The sequence below is a fragment of the Hemibagrus wyckioides genome, linkage group LG29 (assembly GCF_019097595.1).
Source record: "Hemibagrus wyckioides isolate EC202008001 linkage group LG29, SWU_Hwy_1.0, whole genome shotgun sequence".
NCBI classification, from domain to species: domain Eukaryota; kingdom Metazoa; phylum Chordata; class Actinopteri; order Siluriformes; family Bagridae; genus Hemibagrus; species Hemibagrus wyckioides.
In genome coordinates, this window is record NC_080738.1 from 9,973,133 (window position 1) to 9,993,118 (window position 19,986).

The following is a 19,986-nucleotide window of genomic DNA, read 5'->3' on the forward strand; positions in this document are numbered from 1 at the left end:
TGAGCTTTACCTAATGATCTAATGCTCTATATGCATTACCGAACAAATAGGTTTATTTCTGAAGATAGGATGACTAATTCTCCATTAGCAGTAGAATAGCAGGGAAGCATTGACCGAGGTGTGGTTAGCAAAAGCAACTTCACAAGAAGGAACGTTTCACTGTAGTCCAGGTCGATACTTTTCATTGAGGTATAATAGAAATCTTGAAGATTTTTATTTATTTTTTTAAATGCTCTGAATTACTTGAGTAAATCTTCCCAGGCACATTTCTTCGTGAGGGTATCAGGTCAGACAAACATGTTTTCAGAAAGAAGGCTAGACTCTTTAAAGCAGGCCAAGGTCAAGGCTAAACTCACCCTGTTCTGAAATCTAAGGCTAAATATTGAGATATTGAAGCCCAGAGGAATAACAGTACAAAGATGGTTGGTTCTTATCAATTGCACCGCATAAAACGAAGGCTTTATGTTATTTAAAACATTATAAAGGTTGTTATGACTTGAATGTATCCATTTTTATTTGGTGATACATATTTCATATCATATCCCTGTTAAGAAGAATGTCCATGAAACTGAGTGCACGTTATGTCCTTCACAGCTACAGGCAAAGGCACAAAGTCAATAGGACAAATCTGCATTCAGGTGTTAAAACACCACAATAAAGGTCTTTAGACCATCTCATTTGCTGCCATAACTATCTATTACTGTATCCTTAATATTTATTACTGTGTCACTGATGCAGTAAAAGGACAATCTAAGTTCCAAAAATGTGCCTTTATTTAATTGTATTTAATACGAGGGCAAAGTTATCAGTGTAGAGGTTATCATTTATTCTCAGATGTGATTAGGAGGAGGTTTTGATTAATTTTCTAGACAGCAGTTTCTAACAAAGCACCTTTCTAAGATTTGCAACAAGCTGCATTTTTTTTTCTTTTTTATGCAGCTTATTAGCAGAGAGAGAGAGAGAGAGAGAGAGAGAGAGAGGGAGAGAGAGAAATATTTAGGAAAAATGGACCTTCCTGTTCCTAAAATACTTAAACAAGCACATATTTTTTCCTGTTTTTTCTTCCGAAATAAAAAATGTTTGTGTGTTATATTTCCTCCCAACAGAATTGTAGACTCATGGTTAGTCTATGACCTTGTGAACCAGTGTTAATGTATTCATTGATGGAGACTTCAAAGCACTTTTGTACGTCACTCTGGATAAGGGCGTCTGCCAAATGACTTAAATGTAAATGTAATTGTTGGCAAATTGCTGTGATTTAAGAGGAATAAAAACAGTTCAGGACGTGCTGCCAGAGGAAAATCAACTAACGCTTCCCTTCCATTCCACCACATCACGCCATCTTATCAGTGATTTATTTATTTATTTTTCTATAAAAGTATGCTGCATTGTGTTTTACTGCTTACACACTAGGGTGAAAATGAATGAAAGTGAAAAAGAAAGAGAGGCCTGTTCAATCTATAAGTACAAGGACACTCAGTACAAGGACACTCAACTTGATCCAGCAGTGTCCCTTTCTGGATTTAGCCGAGTTTAGTGTTCCCAAACTTTACTGATGTGGAGTCTTCTAATCAGATACATACACAGATACAACAAGGATTTGGTTTTGGGTTTTTTTTCCCCACTGTTGTCGAGCTCCAGACCCGAGTGTGATGCATATCTGCTGGCTGTGGAGTGCAGCAGCATGTCTATTGCTTTTGTCCATTGCAGGGAGGTTTGCTCTGCGGCAGTGTGCTGGCTTTGTGCTGCGCTTGTTCAAATATGAGTTCTGTTTAACATTCCTATTTTAAAACGTCCCCATGACATTTCCCTGCAGAGCCACTGCTGCATATATCCCACACAGACCACCCACTGGGCCCACAGGAGAGTTTCTCTGCTGGAGTCTCCAAAAAAACATTTTTACAAATATTAATATGCACATTTTCCACTGTTTTTCATTTAATTACTGAAAATCTCACAGGGAAAAATTATGCAAACAATTTGTTGCTATCTACTTTGTTAATGAAATATTAGAAAGTGAGTTTTTCAAGCTGTTCCATGTGATTTCCAAAATCTGACGTTCTTCAAATCCATATACAGACATTTGTAGGAATAGACCGATGCAGATAGTGTCATTGTGTTACACATACAATTAATCATACAGTTAAATTAATAAACACAAGTATTCATGCAATATAAAGTTCTCCACCGTTGTGGCAATCTAAAGGACCTCTCTTGGTGATGAAGAATAAATCCAGTGGTAGTTAGGCTCTGCTGCTGTGTAACAATGCAACCGAATTAAAGAGTCATAATATGAACCCTGTAGGTGCGTAACCATTCATCAGTGTCATGACTCCTCCACTTCTTGACCCATATAATCACACACCAGTGGGGGATGAATGCTACACTGAATATTTAATCAAGAAATTATCAGACATGGCTGACACTCAAAGGTACAGTGGCTCTGTTACACTGTCCCAACTTCGGCATCAGGATTTACCGTGTCATGTGTCCCACTAGATAATAACCTCCTCCACTCCGCACACATATACTGTATATGTATATATACTCTCGCACTCGAACCTCTGTGACATTGACATGTGCTGGTGCCACTAATCTCTTCTTATCAGGGAGTTGGAGTAAACTCAGCATTGTTGGGCAAATATCAATAATTCTGCCACTTGATTTCACAGCAAGAGGTCACCTTTCCTGGTCCAGTTTTACCGGCAAGATCTGATGGGATCAAGCGTGGCGCAGCGGCAGATTCAAGGTCAGCCAGGAGGTACACAGGCAGAATCTTAATGCTGCAGGTGTAGAGCGCAGCACCTTCTTTCATGTGCACAGTCTCAAACCTCCTTTTCCCAATTACTGTGTCAACAGCTTATTGACCTGATTACAGATCTCCACAGACAAGAGAATGATTTTGTGTGTGTGTGTGTCTTATGTGTAAGTTATCATCGCTACTCCTTTTAAGACGGCTATTCCTTAACTACACAGAGTTTGCAGTTATCTTTCCATCCCTTCAGTTCTGTTCTCTTACATCTCATTTCAGTTCAGATCCATATTGTCAAACACACGGTCATGTCTATATGATTGGCATTTTAAAAACCCTTGCTGTAGGAGCTGTTTCCATTCTGTTGTGATATTTTGCTGATAATTGAACACTCAAGACCCCACAAGCTGTTCTGCTGATGAGTATTTTGGTACTTCACATATCAATGTTTGTAAATGAGGCCAAGCGAATTTGTGCAGATGTTTAGCAGCTGAGTGAAAATTACAAACCTTTTCAGGTGCTTTATCCTGAACCTCAGAGAGAAACCACTTCTAGACCACTTACAATCAACTCCAGATTTATAAGCTCCTTACAGGAAAATGAGGAAAAGAAAATGAATATATGAAATATATTTGTAAATAATGCAATGTTTCTACAAAATGTTCATATCTAAATAATCAGCTAAGCTACAATTTATATTTGGTGATGACTCCACTGGAGTAAATCACAGGACTGAGCCTCTTCCCATAATATCTAACACACTTAAAAACACTTGGAGACAGCAAACTCCACATTTTTGTCAGATTTTGGTCTCATCTGACAGTTTATTCAGTAGAAAATGGAGAAGATTCCATGTCGGAGTGAAATATATACAGGTGAAATGACATGAACTACAAAAAAAAACAACATTAATGCTTTTTGTTTCTGACCTGCGGACAGTGTGCCACGTTTCTCTTCCACTGATTAATCTCTTTAATGAAAAACATTCAACTGGGGACTAGGAAGTGTGCTTTCACTGTGCTATAAAAATAATAATAAGCAATCATAGCAGTGAAAGAACATAAAATACAGGACGCAAGTGGTTTCATTTTTTTTTTTTTTTTTTAATTAAATAATTATTATTAGTTTCATACAGAAAATATTGCACACTGCAATGGATTTATGTCACCTGATATAATTCAGTGAAAGTTCTTTTTTAAAACAAATATATGAGCATTCCATTTTAAAAAATAATGGTTAAATACTGTAGGTGGTTTCCCATTTAAATGTTTTTTTATTAATATTATTTTATTTTATTTTAGCCCTTTATGCCCGTTCTTCCCATGTTCACAAAGCTCTGCCCACAGAATCTTTAATGGACTGTTAGCAAGTCCATCTGACTTTGTTAATTGACAAGGATTAGCATTAGAGTGTTATCATTTTGTGCAAGTAAAGAGGCCGCCTGTTTATTCAATGATGTCAGCTTTGCTATTTAGATAAAGGTTAAATAGTACTTAGATACAGAATAATGATATAATAGCACAGAAGATTGACGAAACATAATAATAAACAGTAAGAATATTACTACGCTCCAAAATGAACTCTAAAGCACTGCCTTTAGTGTGTTTTACAGCTACAGGCTGATGATAGCATTTAGTTTTTGCTCACTCAGCCATTCAACTACTTGAAAGTCAAGTTAAACGCGCAAAATTCGGCTTGTACTGATTTACGATTGTAGCAAATCATGCCTGTGCTGCCCTGTTTCTTTGTTTCTAATGGGTTTTCGAAAGATTTCAGCTGCGACCGGTGCTATTAGCATTGTTAGCATAGCTGCATGGGAACTGAAAACATTTCCTGACCTGACTTTGAGGAAAATCCTACCTGCTTCACCGGTAATAAAATGGCTCCGTCTTGGAAAAGCGCTGGCTTTGTTTATTTTAGTTTTATTGCATTACTTCTTCTTAAGTTTGTCTCCAAACACAGCATGTTTTTATTTTTTATTTTATTTTACTAAAACAAGAATTATCTGCCTGCACACAGAGCTTACAGGCTTGAGCCATGTTTTTTTCTCTCCAAACAAACTGACGTGAGGGATGAAGAGAAGGAGTGTTGGGGAGTATCCACTTCTGATCCAATGGCTGGTTTTTTCAGCCACATAATGGCTTAAAGAATACATATATATATGTTTTTAAATGTTTTGTGTATTTCCCGGTTATTCTTTGCCCAAAATTGTATCACTGACTATTGCACCATTAAATGCTGTTTTTTTTAGCAATAGTGAATGTAATTGCTCAGAGTATTGCATTTCATTTTCATCAGTATGCGGAAGTTATGGCACAATGAAATGTTAGATACAAATACGGTAAGAGCAACAACAAAAAAGCTTGATTTCCAGAAGCTTCTATCATGCTCCCTTCATGCTCCACAGCAGCAAGTAGTCATTTTATTTAAGTGCAAGTCTAGTATTAGAGAATCTTCATCATATCTCACATGGAGAACACGTTATTGCACAGCGTGTTGGCCACGCTTTTATTGGAATCATCTCTTATAATCTAACACAAGTACCTAATCTTAAAAGACTGCTGTAATTGCACGTCTAAAACCAGCTTTAGTCGTACCTTCAGCGAGGAGCAGGATCGACGTGCATTAGTAGAGAAATCCTTGTTCCGTTTTAAACCATCATTCAGTAAATCGAGCTGGCATTTTCTTTCTTGCTTTTTCTCTTTGTGACAGTAACGTATGATTGTGTATATTCTGACACGGTGTATGTTTGCAGCTGATGACAAAAACCTCCGAAAGCAAATGCATGTTGAAGGCTGTTCATTTTACAGAAAATCGTAGATGGGACTTCAGTGGGAAAAAAAGAAAAACATTTCATGTTCTTCCAGTTCTGTGATTGATTATCCATCTTAAACTAAATTACATGGAATAATTTGTTAGCATCAATCATTTTGTTCCCTGTTGTTTGTTTTTGGAGGAAAATAATATGATTAAAATTATAGAAATCTAAAAAATCTTCTTTGTTGGCAAAACAGGGAATTTTGTTTTTTAGTGCTGTAATGAAAAGACCGCATTGTGTATGTGTGTGTGTGTGTGTGTGTGTGTGTGGTCTTTTATTTTATATAACCGATGCCAAATGCCATAAATATAACGGCTTTCTGGCCTGTTCTTTGGATGAGTGCTGATTATCAGTGTTTGCTCACTTATGTGTAATTTTTTGTTTTATTTTTTTTTAAATACCCATATAGTTACTGTACAGCCGCCAATAAATTTCTATCATATTTTTTCTGCTATACTATAAAAAAACACCATGCAGGTAACACATATATCAGGCAGTATAATCATAATCATAAACAGATTTTAAAATAATGTGCAGCTTTGACCCAAAGGGTACTTATAGTGCCACTGGTGATTATGTGTTGAATTGTTTTCGTTCTGTAAAATATTTCATGTGATGGTTTTTCTTAATAACTGCAGCCTCAATGCAGTTTGACCTGCTCATGTGTAAACATAATAGTCAGTGCGATTCCTAATAAACCCGCTTTACTGCATGATAAAGGGAAAGCGCAATGTATGCATGACAGACTAGAAGCAATAAACAGTTTTGTTAGTAATGTGTCTTAGCTGCTCCATCTGAAACGGAGAGGAAGCTGTAAACATTGTATATAGGATTATAAAAAATATGGATGGGTAACCTGGATGGTCAGCAGTAGCCTGTGTGTGTGTGTGTGTGTGATTTCTAGTCACACAGTGGCAAAGATCATGTACAATATCATGGCCTTCTAACCTTACAGATTGACTTGAATATCTTATAATAATTTCATTTTTTCTTTTTTCCTGCAGCATGTATTTTTTCCCATTTGCTTCTCACATAGCAGAAGGCTAAACAGTTCAAAATCAGCATGAGACTGTAGCTTTATACTCGGATATTTTTGTTGTCCTTCGCAGGTCAGTAGTGTATTACTGTTTTGGGAAATTACGTCTGGTTTAATATAAATATGGCTCGTAGAACTCGGCTGAAAGGACGAGGATGAGTCCAGGCTATTAACCATCATCGAGATGTGCAGTCTCTCTATAAGGAAGCACCTGCTTGCATTAACATGATAAGAACTAGAAAATAATATGAACTGGAAACCGTAGACTTATTTTAGCAAAGAACTGCTGCTGTTATCGTAAAGGCTATGACACTCCTACTGAAAATCCTTTTAACAGAATAAGTGCTGTTTGACTTTATAGTATACAGCTGGAGAAGAGGTGTCTCCATGTATCCGGTGTCATCCAGAAGCCTTCCCCTTTAGATCTGTTTCCTCTCAAGGTTTCCTCTTTATGTTGTCTGGTGGAGTTTTTCATTGGCAGTGCTCCTGACTTGCTCATTAGGGATCTAAGGGCGCTTTCACACTTATTAGTCTGAGTCAGAGCACAAATGGATACTTTTGGTTCATTTGCTGTCTGGTTTGGTGTATTTCTATGGTGCATATAATTAAATGAACCAAAAGGAAATGTGGGTCGAGAATCATGTGGAACTAAAAGAAAACAAAATAACCTTTCACTTGAAGCACAAAGATCACCTCATTGGCACTCAATTAATTACAGAATAATTAAATAAAAAAAAAATTTGCAAGCGTCCACATTTATTATCTCTTTGTATCCACTTGTCCACATATTCTATATTGTGTGCAGCTGCTTTGTGACAATGTCTGTTGTTAAAAGAGGCATACAAATGGAAATAAATATGGTGGAGCGTGACCAGGGAAACTAGCTTGATCTGTAACCACGCAGCAATGTAGCCTACACACAAACTCGTCAATGAGAGGAGCAATCAAACCAGAACAAATATACAGAGGACGCTCTGTTCTCTCCCACATCCTAGGTGGGTTGCATTAAGAAATTGCATTATAGGTTGTTAAATGAGGCAAAATAAGCAGCAGCAGGTGGTACTCTGTGTATTCATTCTTTCCTGAATGGCTCTGTATTCAGAATGGGTGTTATGGTGGTTAAAAACTAGCGAAAGTATCTAAAAGGCTTGACCTATTTAGACTCCATTTATAGTCAGCCAGACACGAATGTGTCCTTAAGTGGCTGCATGGGTATATTGAAAGTGGTACTTCCAGCAGATCAGAGTTTCTCAGGATTCGGTCTTCAGCTGACATTGTGCCAATCCTGCAGGAATTGGGAATGCGATATGAAAAGAACTCCCTCTCATTTTCAGTTTGTTGTTGTTTCTTTTTTTCTCCTTTTCTCCTTCTTTACACCCACCACTGAAGCTGCATTTTGTGTGTGTGTGTGTGTGTGTGTGCGCACACATTACTTTGAAGCCTCCACAGTATGATGTTTTACTGCCATCTGTTGCCAGCTCTTGACACCTTCCACACTTCGAGCAATCTCTCCGGTATTTTATCTTTGCTCTGTGTTTTTTCCCCCCAAGCTCAGTGCAACCTTTGTTGAAATGTGCATTGTAACAGAAGCCCAATTGCATGTGTCTTTCCCCACACTAGGCACCCCTGTGTTTGTATGAGATGTCACTGCATTGCATCAGATCTGAGCTCAGGTTTGCATGCTGTTTCTTCCACCCTGCAAACACATGCTAACTGATCCCTGAGATAGGATAATTGTATTGGAGAGAAGCTGTTCAGGTAATATATCACCTAATCCATTAATACTGGCATGGTTAAAAATGTCTCGGCTGAGGTGCCGAGGGTGGGGAGAAAGTCTTCAATGAGTCGGATATAAAAGTTGGCGAGACTTCGTTCTTATTACAGCAATAGATCAGAAGGTAGGCCAAAGGGGGAGGGGGGAGGCAGCACCGAAAGCTGAATAATTTAGGTGCACATCTCATCCTGCTGAGCTCAAAAAGCTGCTTTTGATTTTGGATGACGCGATGAATAAGTTACAGCTGAGAGGGGAATGAGAAACACTTACTTTTTTTATTTTTATTATTTTTTTTTTTTTTTGCTGGATGAAATATTGAATAGGTGTTTGTTTACACCCTGGTTCTGTTGCGTTAGAGCTGAAAGGAACGACCTGTATCCAGCCAAGCGCTCTGAATGGAAAATGCTCTCAGGCTTCGCTGCTGTTTATTGTCAGAGGTTTAACAGCAGTGTGGATTGTCTCAAGCTCCTCTCCTTAACTGCCTATATAACCAGTCATCCATTTACTGCTCCACTCAGCCAGTGCAGTAAGGCCGTATGAGCTTATTTTCCTGAGCAGTAGCAGGGAAAACGATGCCTAATTATATTTTGCTAATTTTCTACTCCTCTAATGGAATTTGAACACAAGACCTTTATGTATGTTTGTTTTTTGGGGGAGGGATCTGGATGTGTGCCTGGCCAAGCAATACATAAAGTAATTATTATACTGCTTTAAGCCTTGCACTATAACATTTATCCTGATGCTTCTTCTTTTTCTTCTTCTTCTTCTTCTTCTTCTTCTTCTTCTTCTTCATTATATAACTCTTTGGGTTTGATCAAATTGACAAAAACCTTAAAGTCTGAGATGTTTCCTGTGAGATACACTGATTGAATGTTTGTCTGTTTGAATTCCAGCTGCCACTGATCATCACAATAAACACACCCAGTGCAGCTGCACACTGTCAGACCCACGGCCACTTATTCTATCCTTTACTTACTCTTCTTTTTTATTCTCTTTCCTGCTTTCTTCTTCTCTTTTTTGTCTGTAATGTCTGACATTTTCTTTATTCCTGACAGTTTCTTTATTCTCATTTCTCTTTCCTGCCAACTCATTTACTTTTACTTTTTCTCCCTCTCGCTTCAACCCAAATTGTTTCTTTCTTTCTTTCTTTCTTTCTTTCTTTCTTTCTTTCTTTCTTTCTTTCTTTCTTAGCACTATTAAGCAAGGTTCAATTTCCTACTCTCTTCCTCACCTTCCTTTTTCCTCCACCTTCCTTCCTTTTGTCCTCCCTATCCCTTTATTTTTTTATTTTTTCATTAAAAAAAATACAAATCTCATTTTGATGCAAGGCTTAGTCTTACTCGTAGTCTCTGTTTCTGTCACACTCCTGCAGATAGAGAGTATGTGTATAGGAGAATATATCAGATATATTATTACATACAATCAGACACAAAGAAAGAATATGTGATTGCTTAGGATCATTTTAGATAGTAGTCATCATGCAGTAATTACAGACTAGACAGGGCAATTCAGCCATCCTGTGCAAACAAGTCTCCATATCTTTTGTTTTTTTTCCTTTATTTTAAAATCCTTCTAATAAAATTGAAACCGAAGCGCTGAAGCGATTTGCAAATAGATTCTGATCTCCGAATTCAGATCTCATCCTGTGCACGGCTTCTCAATATAAACAGCTGTACAATATCTGTAATGTGATTAACATTCCATAATTAAGATAAGCATCACCTCATTATAGATCACAGCATTATAGCCTTTATTAGAGATTTCATAAACAATAGCATCATAAAATGGCTTCAATCAAGTTTCATAACCTGTTACATGTAGAATACGTTGCCCATCAGTTTGCATTTCCTGCTTGCAGGCTTTACCGGGTGTTAATGCCTCAATCTGTATGCAGAACAAGTTTCATAACTTGCCTAGCCTTGTAATTAGTGCTACCTGAAGTTGAAGGGCAGTGATTGCCTATGAGGAGGTGTCCTGCGATGCTGATTCAAATTAGTGCAAGGGCAATCGGCCTGATTGCTTGCATCTGGTCATTAGGCAATCTTATTTTTCCTTTTTCCCCTTTCAACGATCAGAAATAGGAAAATGTTTGTTGCTTTAGAATAACAGCAAGAGATGCTCCCATATGGGAAAAGGCAGATGCTTTTTTGGGAATGCTGACAGTTGCGGTACAATGAGGAACGGCGGGGTATTTTGAACAATGCTAAATCAGGACCTTGTTTTTTTTTTTTGTTTTTTTCTTTCTAGGGTGCAATACTCAGTTGAAAACTCTTGTTCTTGATCTTTTTTATTCTACAGCCAGACACCCACAGAAATATTAAAGCTCCTTCTGTTCAAGGTCGTAAGAAAATAAAGGAACTTAAGGTCATTTAATTAGACAATATAACGGTACATATTTGGTATACACTTCATATCATGTAGAGAAACAATGTGGAGCCTGAATAAAGCTGGAAATCGAAAGAGAGAGAATTACTGTATTTTTCCCCCTCCTATTCTTTTCTCCCATTTGAGCCTTTCCAACCAAATTAACCAGGCAAAAACTGTTATCAGTAATGTACCAGCAGCACTTTTTCCCCCCCCTGAGACAGTCATCCTGGATTGACTGTCTAAGTGGCATTTACTTGATACGTTTGCTGACCTAGATGTTTCTCTATAGAGCTGCTTAAGGGCATGCCAAACACGCATTGCTGTAGTGTCATCTGATTATGTCATCCAGTCCATCTCTCGGCTACTAGCCACTGGGAAAATGAGCGTATATTTCCGCTTTGTCAAACGGACATCGCATATGGAAGCTGAATAAATAAAACTAGACTTTGAGGGGAAATGACGAGTCTGTTTAAAGGCTCTTTTGCATTAGATCATTGTCAGGAGACCTTTTGTTGCATTCACATCAAGCCAGTTCCTTCATTTTTCACATGACTTCCAACGAGTCATCCTTTGACGTTTCAAACGAGAGATGGTAGCCTGCAGGAATCCGCCCCCGCAGCACAGAATACAGTACACAAAGCCAGCAGTGGAAGGTAGAGACAGTGAAGTTCATGAGCACAGTGGAAAATACTCAATCAATAGCAGTCTTAAGAAATATGACTGTGTGAAAATAACAGTGACTCAGGTTGGTGTGTGTGTGTGCGTGTGTGTGTCTTTTAGAATGTAATAATTGTCTAGCATCCAAAGCAGGTTGTTATTTAGCTTTGGAATGTGTGAATTGTGACTCACATGAATACCCAAAAGATTTAACCAGTTTATTTCCAAGTCTCACTTTTACTTCTCACCTAGATACTGCTGCTGTAATGATACACACTGTCCTGTTCTCATCCTGTTATCCTATTAAGACTCGCAATCTGCTCATACCGAACATCCTTTCAACACACTTCTGTCTTCTACTGTATAATCTAATGATTTATAAATCTCAAGGTTTTATTTTGTAGCCACTGTCATCTCTGGCATATATCTGGATTTCTGTAAAACTGGAAAAAGAACAGAAAAGGAAGGTAATAATCTCTGGAAACCAGTCAATTTTTTTCCTTATAGCATAACTAGCATTTTCTCTTTGATCACTATACAACTCAGGAAAATTATGTTAAGCATTTACCATTTATTATCATAATATTACTCTCAGCTTCAGACACTAAGACCATGCCTTATATAGGCTCTCATTTACACATAAAGTCGTGGCGCAATGCAGTTGGCTCTGTGACATATTGAGCAAGAAAAACTTCTCAGATATAAGCAAATTAATAAAACTAATATTTCTCCTTATTAGATTATTAGTCTAATTTATTAGTTATAAAACTTATTAGTTTTAAATAAAGATCCTAGATATGTGTACTCATTACAGACAGATTATTTTGCTTATTTCAAGCATTTATTTCCAAAAAGATGCAAATTTCACTGCTAATAGAATAAAATCATTTTAACACTAACAATGTCTAGAAATAGATTTACATTTAAATAAGTTTAGAATAATATTTGTTATATCATAATGAGAATTATCAGATATCTTTTCTGTTATTCAATATCTCTTCGCTTGCTGAGATATTTTTTGCAGTTTATAGTCACTTGATTAAAAAGTCCGTTGCCTCCTGCCTTTAAAATTCTTTTAGTGAATCAAGAGTTTTGTTGAATTTAGTGACAATTAAAAGTTCCTGGCCTTTTGCAATGTCAGTCAGATAACCTATTCCTGTGAAAGCAAGCAGTTCTTGGCCACATTAATTAAAGCAATTTTCTTCAATTTACACCTTGGCAAAGTGTAGAGGTCTGGCTCTTGATGCTACTTATAGTACAGAAACCTAATTGTTTTTCAACTGATCTTTTTTCCCCTCCAATATTAATTCTTCTTCTTGCCGTGTCTAACCCTAACAAGCCATTTATATGAATCCCATAACCCTTTCTGTTGGTATTAATAAACAATGTTCTGCTTGTATCACCCCAGTGTTCGTGCGGACATTTCATTAGTATTATGTTCTTGGCTTGATTCAGGTAAAGCCATTTCTCAAGTGTTTGCCTAAAAAAATCTCGACATTCCTTTGAGGTTTTTATCTCATAAAAACGTGTTTTATAAGACCTTTAATTTTTTTAGGCCAGTTATTAAAATCTAAGGTTTTTAGATCTGCTGAAAACTTCAGAAAAACATCCTTTATATCATCTACACCTTCTGGCAGCACATTAAAAAATTATCTCAAAAGCAGCAGCCTATTCCTGACAGCAGGAGACCTGTTAATGGGGTCCAACATTATGTACACATTACATACAAAAAAAATTAAAAAATGTAATATATATATATTACATTTTTTATTATTTTTTATACACTTACATACACATATATATACGTAAGTGTATTACATACAATATATATATATATATATATATATATATATATATATATATATATATATATATGCATGATGCATAAGCGAATGCTGTTCTGTTCTGTGGTAATGGTGATGGAAGGGAAAGGGTAATTGAGGATGATTTGACTCTGATGCAGAGTTGATGCAGTGTGACGGTGAGGTTTTGAAGCAGTGAGAGTCAGCAAGTCACACCAGCTCCATTACCAGGCCGCACTCCCCCGGCCAAGTCTGCATCATTTTCATGCTTAAATGGATTTATTGTGAATGCTCCATGTTCTAATGAGATTTCCCTCCCTTTTACACCTCCTCTCACAATCTCACTCTTTTGTGCCCCCTCTTGCTGTCACTCTTCTTCTTCTCCCTCACTCATACAATCATATATATTCTGATTTCATTTCCATATCTCTCCCTTTCCCTACTTTTTTCCCCTCTGCTCTCTTTCTTTCTCTCAGATATCGGTTGCCTGTCAGCCGAGACGGAGGGTTGTGCATGATTGAAATAGCCGTGGCTAATGGAACTGCTAATCGATCACAGAAATATGTATCTGAACCCTCGTCTGAGGTAAATCCAATACGATCACTGATTTTAAATGAACTTCATTTGGTATTTAACCAGTAAGAGTTGAGATCATGATCCAGTCACATTTTGAACAGATGGTAAACGTGAAGTACTTGGCTGTGTGTTAACTACGAATTAGTGTGAACACGTCAGGTGAGATTATGCGTGTTCAGGACATTCACACTCAGTTCACACCATATTATTCGGTCCTCTTGTTGGTTATCGGTGGTCCGTACCAAGAAGTCACGCTCATGCGTCTTGTATTTCGATGAATTATACAGTATGATGGCAGATGGTAACCAAACACAAATCTGATTCCTCACTTGTAGTTAAATAAAAAATGAAATGAAATGGAATAATAAATAAATAATTAAAGTGCATTGGTTCTCTATGACCACTAGTTTAGTAAGGAATAAAACATGACAGCATGTGCTGTTATAGAAATAATCCATCATGCAATGGTAACTGTTACCACCCTGAAGTGGATTGTTTTTAAATAACCGCACAACATGAAGTGTGTTTTTGCCTCTTATTCCACAGCAGTTTACGAACGATGATCAATTGTATTTATTAATAAATGGCACATGATGCTTTTTAAACATTTATAATTGTATTTTATATCTGTTAGTATCTCAGCACGGTGGCTTAGTGGTTGGCACATTCGCCCCATGCGTCCTGGGTTCTAGTCTTGTTCCTGCTCACTGTGTGTGTGGAGTTTGCATGTTCTCCCCGTGCTTGGTGGGTTTCCTCCGGGTGCTTTGGTTTCCTCCCACAGTCCAAAGACATGCTTCCAAATCTCTAAATTGCCCGTAGTGTGTGATTTCATGAGTGAATGAGAGTGAGTGTGTGCCTTGCAATGGGTTGGAACTCTGTCCAGGGTGTATCCTGCCTTGATGCCCAATGATGCCTGAGATAGGCACAGGCTCCCCATAACCTTAGGATAGATCGGATAAGTGGTACAGACAATGAAATGAATCTGTTAGAAAGAAAAAAAGAAAGAAAGAAAGAAAGAAAGAAAGAAAGAAAGAAAGAAAGAAAGAAAGAAAGAAAGAAAGAAAGAAAGAAAGAAAGAAAAAAAGAAAGAAGGGGCAGAAGAAAACTTCTCGACTGAGAAGAAAATCTTTCAACAGAAATCTCTGTAGAAATGATTATTATCAGAATAAACAGATTCATGTGAATGAGCGTTTTCTACAGAAATTATAAAATATTAGACTAAGAGCATTTATGTACACACAGTGTTTGAATTAGAGCCAACACCTTTGTCAGAGATGCAGTTACAGAAAATTAATCAATATCTGATCAGAAAGACTGAAGAGTTTAGCAGAATGATGGTTGCACGACTTTAACACTATCATTATACACAACCATGACAGCTGTATTAAACCTATAACTCAGTTGTTATAGGACTTGTATGTTGGATTTATTTTTTTAAAAGGATGTACAGTTATGATCTGTAGAGTTTTTTTTTTATTTCTACAGTATTTCATCACTTGATATCAAACAAGACTTAGTTATGTCAGAAAAAAAAAAATCTGCCCACTTACTGGTCCTTTCATTAAGAGTAGAACAAACAAATATCAGTGCTTTACTGACTGGATGATATTTTCTTTCTTTCTGAGGAAGAAACTACGAGTAGCTTTGTGCTGACTCGGTTGAATGTGCCTGTTGAATTGTATACTTATTTAATTTGGTAAGGATATTGCTTTTCCACTGAGTAAAATTTGAACAGCCAAAACTTCTTTGCTCAGCAAATGATTAAAGTGCTGCATGTCTTCAGATGACAATACAGGAAGTGGAAAATAATGCAAAACACCTAACAATGTATTTCAAAGTTTGGCTTGAGAAGAGCTTCGGTTCTTTCTGCAACGTGGTCTTGCAGTTCCTGAATTGTATGCTGCATGCTTTTGGAGGATTTTTTTTTTAAAAAAATAAATAAATAAATAAATATACAGTACCTACATAACACACTTGTATATCAGACTCTGTGCTTGAGGTCTTCCCATAAACATCTAGTGTATAATTTCCTCATGCTAAGTTATTTTTCTGAACAGCAACTGTGCTATAAATTCCAAACTGTACAATTTGGTTTACTGAAATTTTTCATTAAAAAATATTGCGGTTTGTTTCATTAATTCATTAATTAGTTTTATGATTTATCCGTAGTTATCTGGACATCAATTATTACATTTCTTGGAACTGTGTGAGCACTAGGGTGCTTTGAATACTTGCATATCAAATGTTTTGATTACGTTTATACTTTTAGTGATAATGTCACTGGACCGCCATAAAAGGCATTCCACTGTATATCATTCTGTGTATGACTGTGTGTAACAAATAAGTTTCCATTTTGATTTGATTCGATTTGAACTGAAATTCCCAGCAATGTATACAATGTACACTGACTTTGGTAAAAGCACTGCAACCATAGTAATCTTTCGGCTTTTCCCTTCAGGGGTCTCCACAGCGAATCATTTCTCTCCACCTATCCCTATCTTCTGCATCCTCAACACCCACTAGCTTCATATCCTCATTTATTACATCCATATATCTCCTCTTTGGCCTTCCTCTTTGCCTCCTGCCTGGCAGCTCCATGTCCAACATTCTCCTACCAATATAGTCACTCTCCCTCCTCTGAACACGTCCAAACCATCTTAATCTGACCTCTCTAACTCTGTCCCCCAAACATCCAACATGAGCCGTTCCTCTGATGTACTCGTCTGATGTACACTGCAACCATAGTAATAATTCACTTAAATGAAAGTCTAAATAAGAAACTTCTTGAGTAATTACTGTACAAATGATTTATTATACAATAAAAGTATGGGAACAGCAAGGCCTGTTCTTTTGTTTTTGATATTCATTCAAGACATTTTGGTTTGGGATCAAAAGATAAACGTGACGACAGGTCAGAATTTCTAATATTTACATCTTGATGTGTGAAGCGATTTAAAATGTAGCACCTTTAGTTGCAGACTGCCTGATTTTTAGGTGAGCAAAATTAGAGGAACAGATAGTATTAAGTAAGAAACTCTTAATATTTACTGCATCAGTGCAGAAACCCAAACACGTGCTGCATTCTTCTTTTGTGATGCATTTTCAGGTTTGTAGCACAACTTCTTTCAGTTCTTTTCTTTTCCTTTCTTTTCGGATTGTTTTAGGAATTTACTCCTTTCAGTCGCCTCTTCAGGAGGTGGAATGCAGCTCAACTTGGTTAAGATGATTGACTTCCAATTTTCCCCTTACTGAAGTCCGTTTTTGTGTGTTAGAAGTGTGTTTTGGGTCATTGTCTTGCTGCTTGATGATGTTCTTCTATAATAGATGCACTTCTCTGCAAATTGGCAGACTGAATGTTTCTGTAGAATTCTGAATTCATTCTGCTGCAACCATCATGACTTACATTATCAATAAAGATTAGTGATCCTGATCCCAATGCAGCCATGAAAGCCCAAGACATGACAATAGCACCATCATGCTTGACCCCTGAGTTCCCCTTTTTTCTCAGCCTCATAAATGACTTGCTTTTCTCCCATAGACAGCTTTCTGGACTTCATGTTGGTTTATCCTTTTTACAGTATTTACAGGTTTAAACCCAGGGTTCAAACCAAGAATAGACATTTAGAGCTAATCATATTTGAAACAATCAAGCTAATCAGGAACTGAAGGCGGGAATTCTGATATTATCTCATTTACTCATTATCTCAAACCCAAAATGTTTTTTTGGGTAAAGCAAAAAAAATAAATATATAAATAAAAAAGACTGTATGTCTCAACTGATCTGATCACAACTAATCTGAAAATATTCTTAATTTGAGGATTTCTGTAACTTGTTAGGTGTGATAGCTAGCTCAATTTAATTCATGTTTCTAGCTAGATAGTTAGCTTTGTACCAAAGATTTCCCACATACAACTTGGATACATTTCACCCAACAGTAATCAGCAATCATTCCCGAACACTGAAGTGGCTTTTTAAAGCTTTAATACAGAGTTTTCATACTGTGAAACAAAATATCTGTGTGGTTAGTCGAGTTCACTCAGCTAGCTAATAATTCACAAGTATACGTTTCCGCAGGTAAGATGTGAAATGCAGATATCTCTACAGGACTTGGCTCAATCATTGCCATTATGTCTCACACTGTTTTAATCATGTTTTACTCTCATTTCATTGGCTAAGAGTCCTCCAGAGTTAAAAGCATTATAATGTTTGCTTTTTCAATCTGAATAAAAAAAAGCACATTCAATGTAGTTACTATTATAGTGCCCCGTGTACTCAAGTACTGTAATGAGAGCGATTTATTACTTTTCACCCCTGAACATTCTACACAATGTGACTGTAAAATATAACAGATGAGGCTTTGTCATTTTAATCCGATCGTATTTATGGTGCAGTCCTTTTCCGTGTAGCGTATGCTACATTTAGACTTTTTATTTATTAAAGCTTGTGCATCTTCATTAGTGTTGTTAATCCATATTTAATGAAAGCACACATTGCTGGACATCCACATATGGTTGATTGCTTGGCTTCCTGCTTTTAAAAGGAGAAAACTGACTGTTCTAATGCATTACCATAATTATAATGAGTTAGATATCAATATATGTGCTGTTATCTTGGTCTTAATGGTTCTTTTATAATGCTCTGGTGCAGAAAATTTATTCAAACATTCAAACTGTATAATCACTGAAGTCATCTGTATATTGGCTGTCTATTTCCTGATTGTAAATGTTTTTAATTTAATTAGCAGTGTATACTTTTTGGCATAGCATTTCAGGGCAAATGTGTTTGGTCCTGATTTCATGGTACTCTAAAATGCAAATTATTTTTAATGATAAATCCAAAAAGTCTGTTTTTTCTAGAATGGAAAATAGTGTCACCGTGTTTGTGTCACTGCTGTGCCGTATGCAATTAAGGTTTTGTTTTGTCTTGTTTTTTAAATTCAGGTTGTGTTTGGACCCACTTTCCTGGGTAGTGTGCCATTTCCTTCCAAGCTGCATGGCAGCGTAGACAATGTCTCTGGCTTTGTGGGTTGCATCATGGAGCTTCAGGTCAACTCTAGAGAATTACACATAATGGAAGAGGCCCATCAAGGCCAACACATCCACAACTGTGATACAGCAAAGTGTCAACACCAACCATGCCGAAACGGAGGCACCTGCATCAGGTATGCAATCACTGTTCATCCTTCAAATGGTCCCCTGCCATTCTTTAGTGCATTAATCAGTGCAGTTCCCCCATATTGCAAAGCAGTGCTTCCATCTCACACTCCTTTTCTACTAATTAATTGATAAAGGATCCAAAGCTGTCAGGTGGTCATGAAGGTAAAAAAGATATGGCAGTATTGTGTCCAATCCCCAGTGGTAGCTCGTAGCTCTGCTACTGTTGAGCTGAATATATACTAGGTTTGCCTCTTTGGAGGAGAGTCTTGTATATTTCATCAGAGCAATGACCTTCATGTTTAATTCATAATTCATGCTGCTCACACAAATAGTGAACCTTACAAAGTCTGTTTAAATATAAGATATTCAGTAGCACTTACCCAATCGAAATATGCTGTAAAGAGTACTGGCGCATCAGCCGACATATGAAAATAGATTTAGGAGAGTAAATGGAGGAACATGGCCGTATCCGGTATCTCGTATATTTAAAGCAGCACAATTAGGTGACTTTAGAAACATCTGTGCATTAGTCTTCTTTTTGTAGATACATTAGCACATTAGCTTCTGGGTTGTTTTTTGTTTGTTTTTTAAACACTCCGACCCAAAATTCCCATTAATCACTTTAGAAAGAATCAAATGGCATCGGTTAGCTGTTTCTGTAAAAAGCTTCATGTTCGTGAACCTTCTTTCAGATAACGAAACAGGTGTGTGCAATGTTAGCAGGCAGACGCATGCTTGAGTTGAAAATGACTGTAATCACAGGCTTGATTGCATTACTGATGTATGCTAACAAAGCTGTGGATGTGTGACCGCGTTAACCTCAAGCAATCATTTGATTGTGGCCAATTTTTAGTGAATACTTATCATTTTGTTCACTTTTGTAAAAAGCAAGTCTCTTTTGATGAACACATTATCAGATTTTTGTTGATACAAAAAGAGGATTTTAATGTTTTATAATTTGGTGGGTTTTGCAAGCAGCACCAGACCCATTCAACATCATACAGACAAAGTAGATGATTAAAAGCTATGATTAGATTCAATATAAGT

At 36.9% G+C, this 19,986-nt stretch overlaps 1 protein-coding gene across 1 annotated transcript in view; it reads left to right on the forward strand.

Moving 5' to 3' along the window:
* The window catches only part of eys (eyes shut homolog), a 255,068-nt gene that overhangs the window by 199,515 nt on the left and 35,567 nt on the right, over positions 1–19,986 (forward strand). The window contains 2 exon segments of the mRNA XM_058384541.1: positions 13,683–13,791; positions 18,724–18,944. Of these exon segments, the coding sequence (XP_058240524.1) occupies positions 13,683–13,791; positions 18,724–18,944 (330 nt within the window).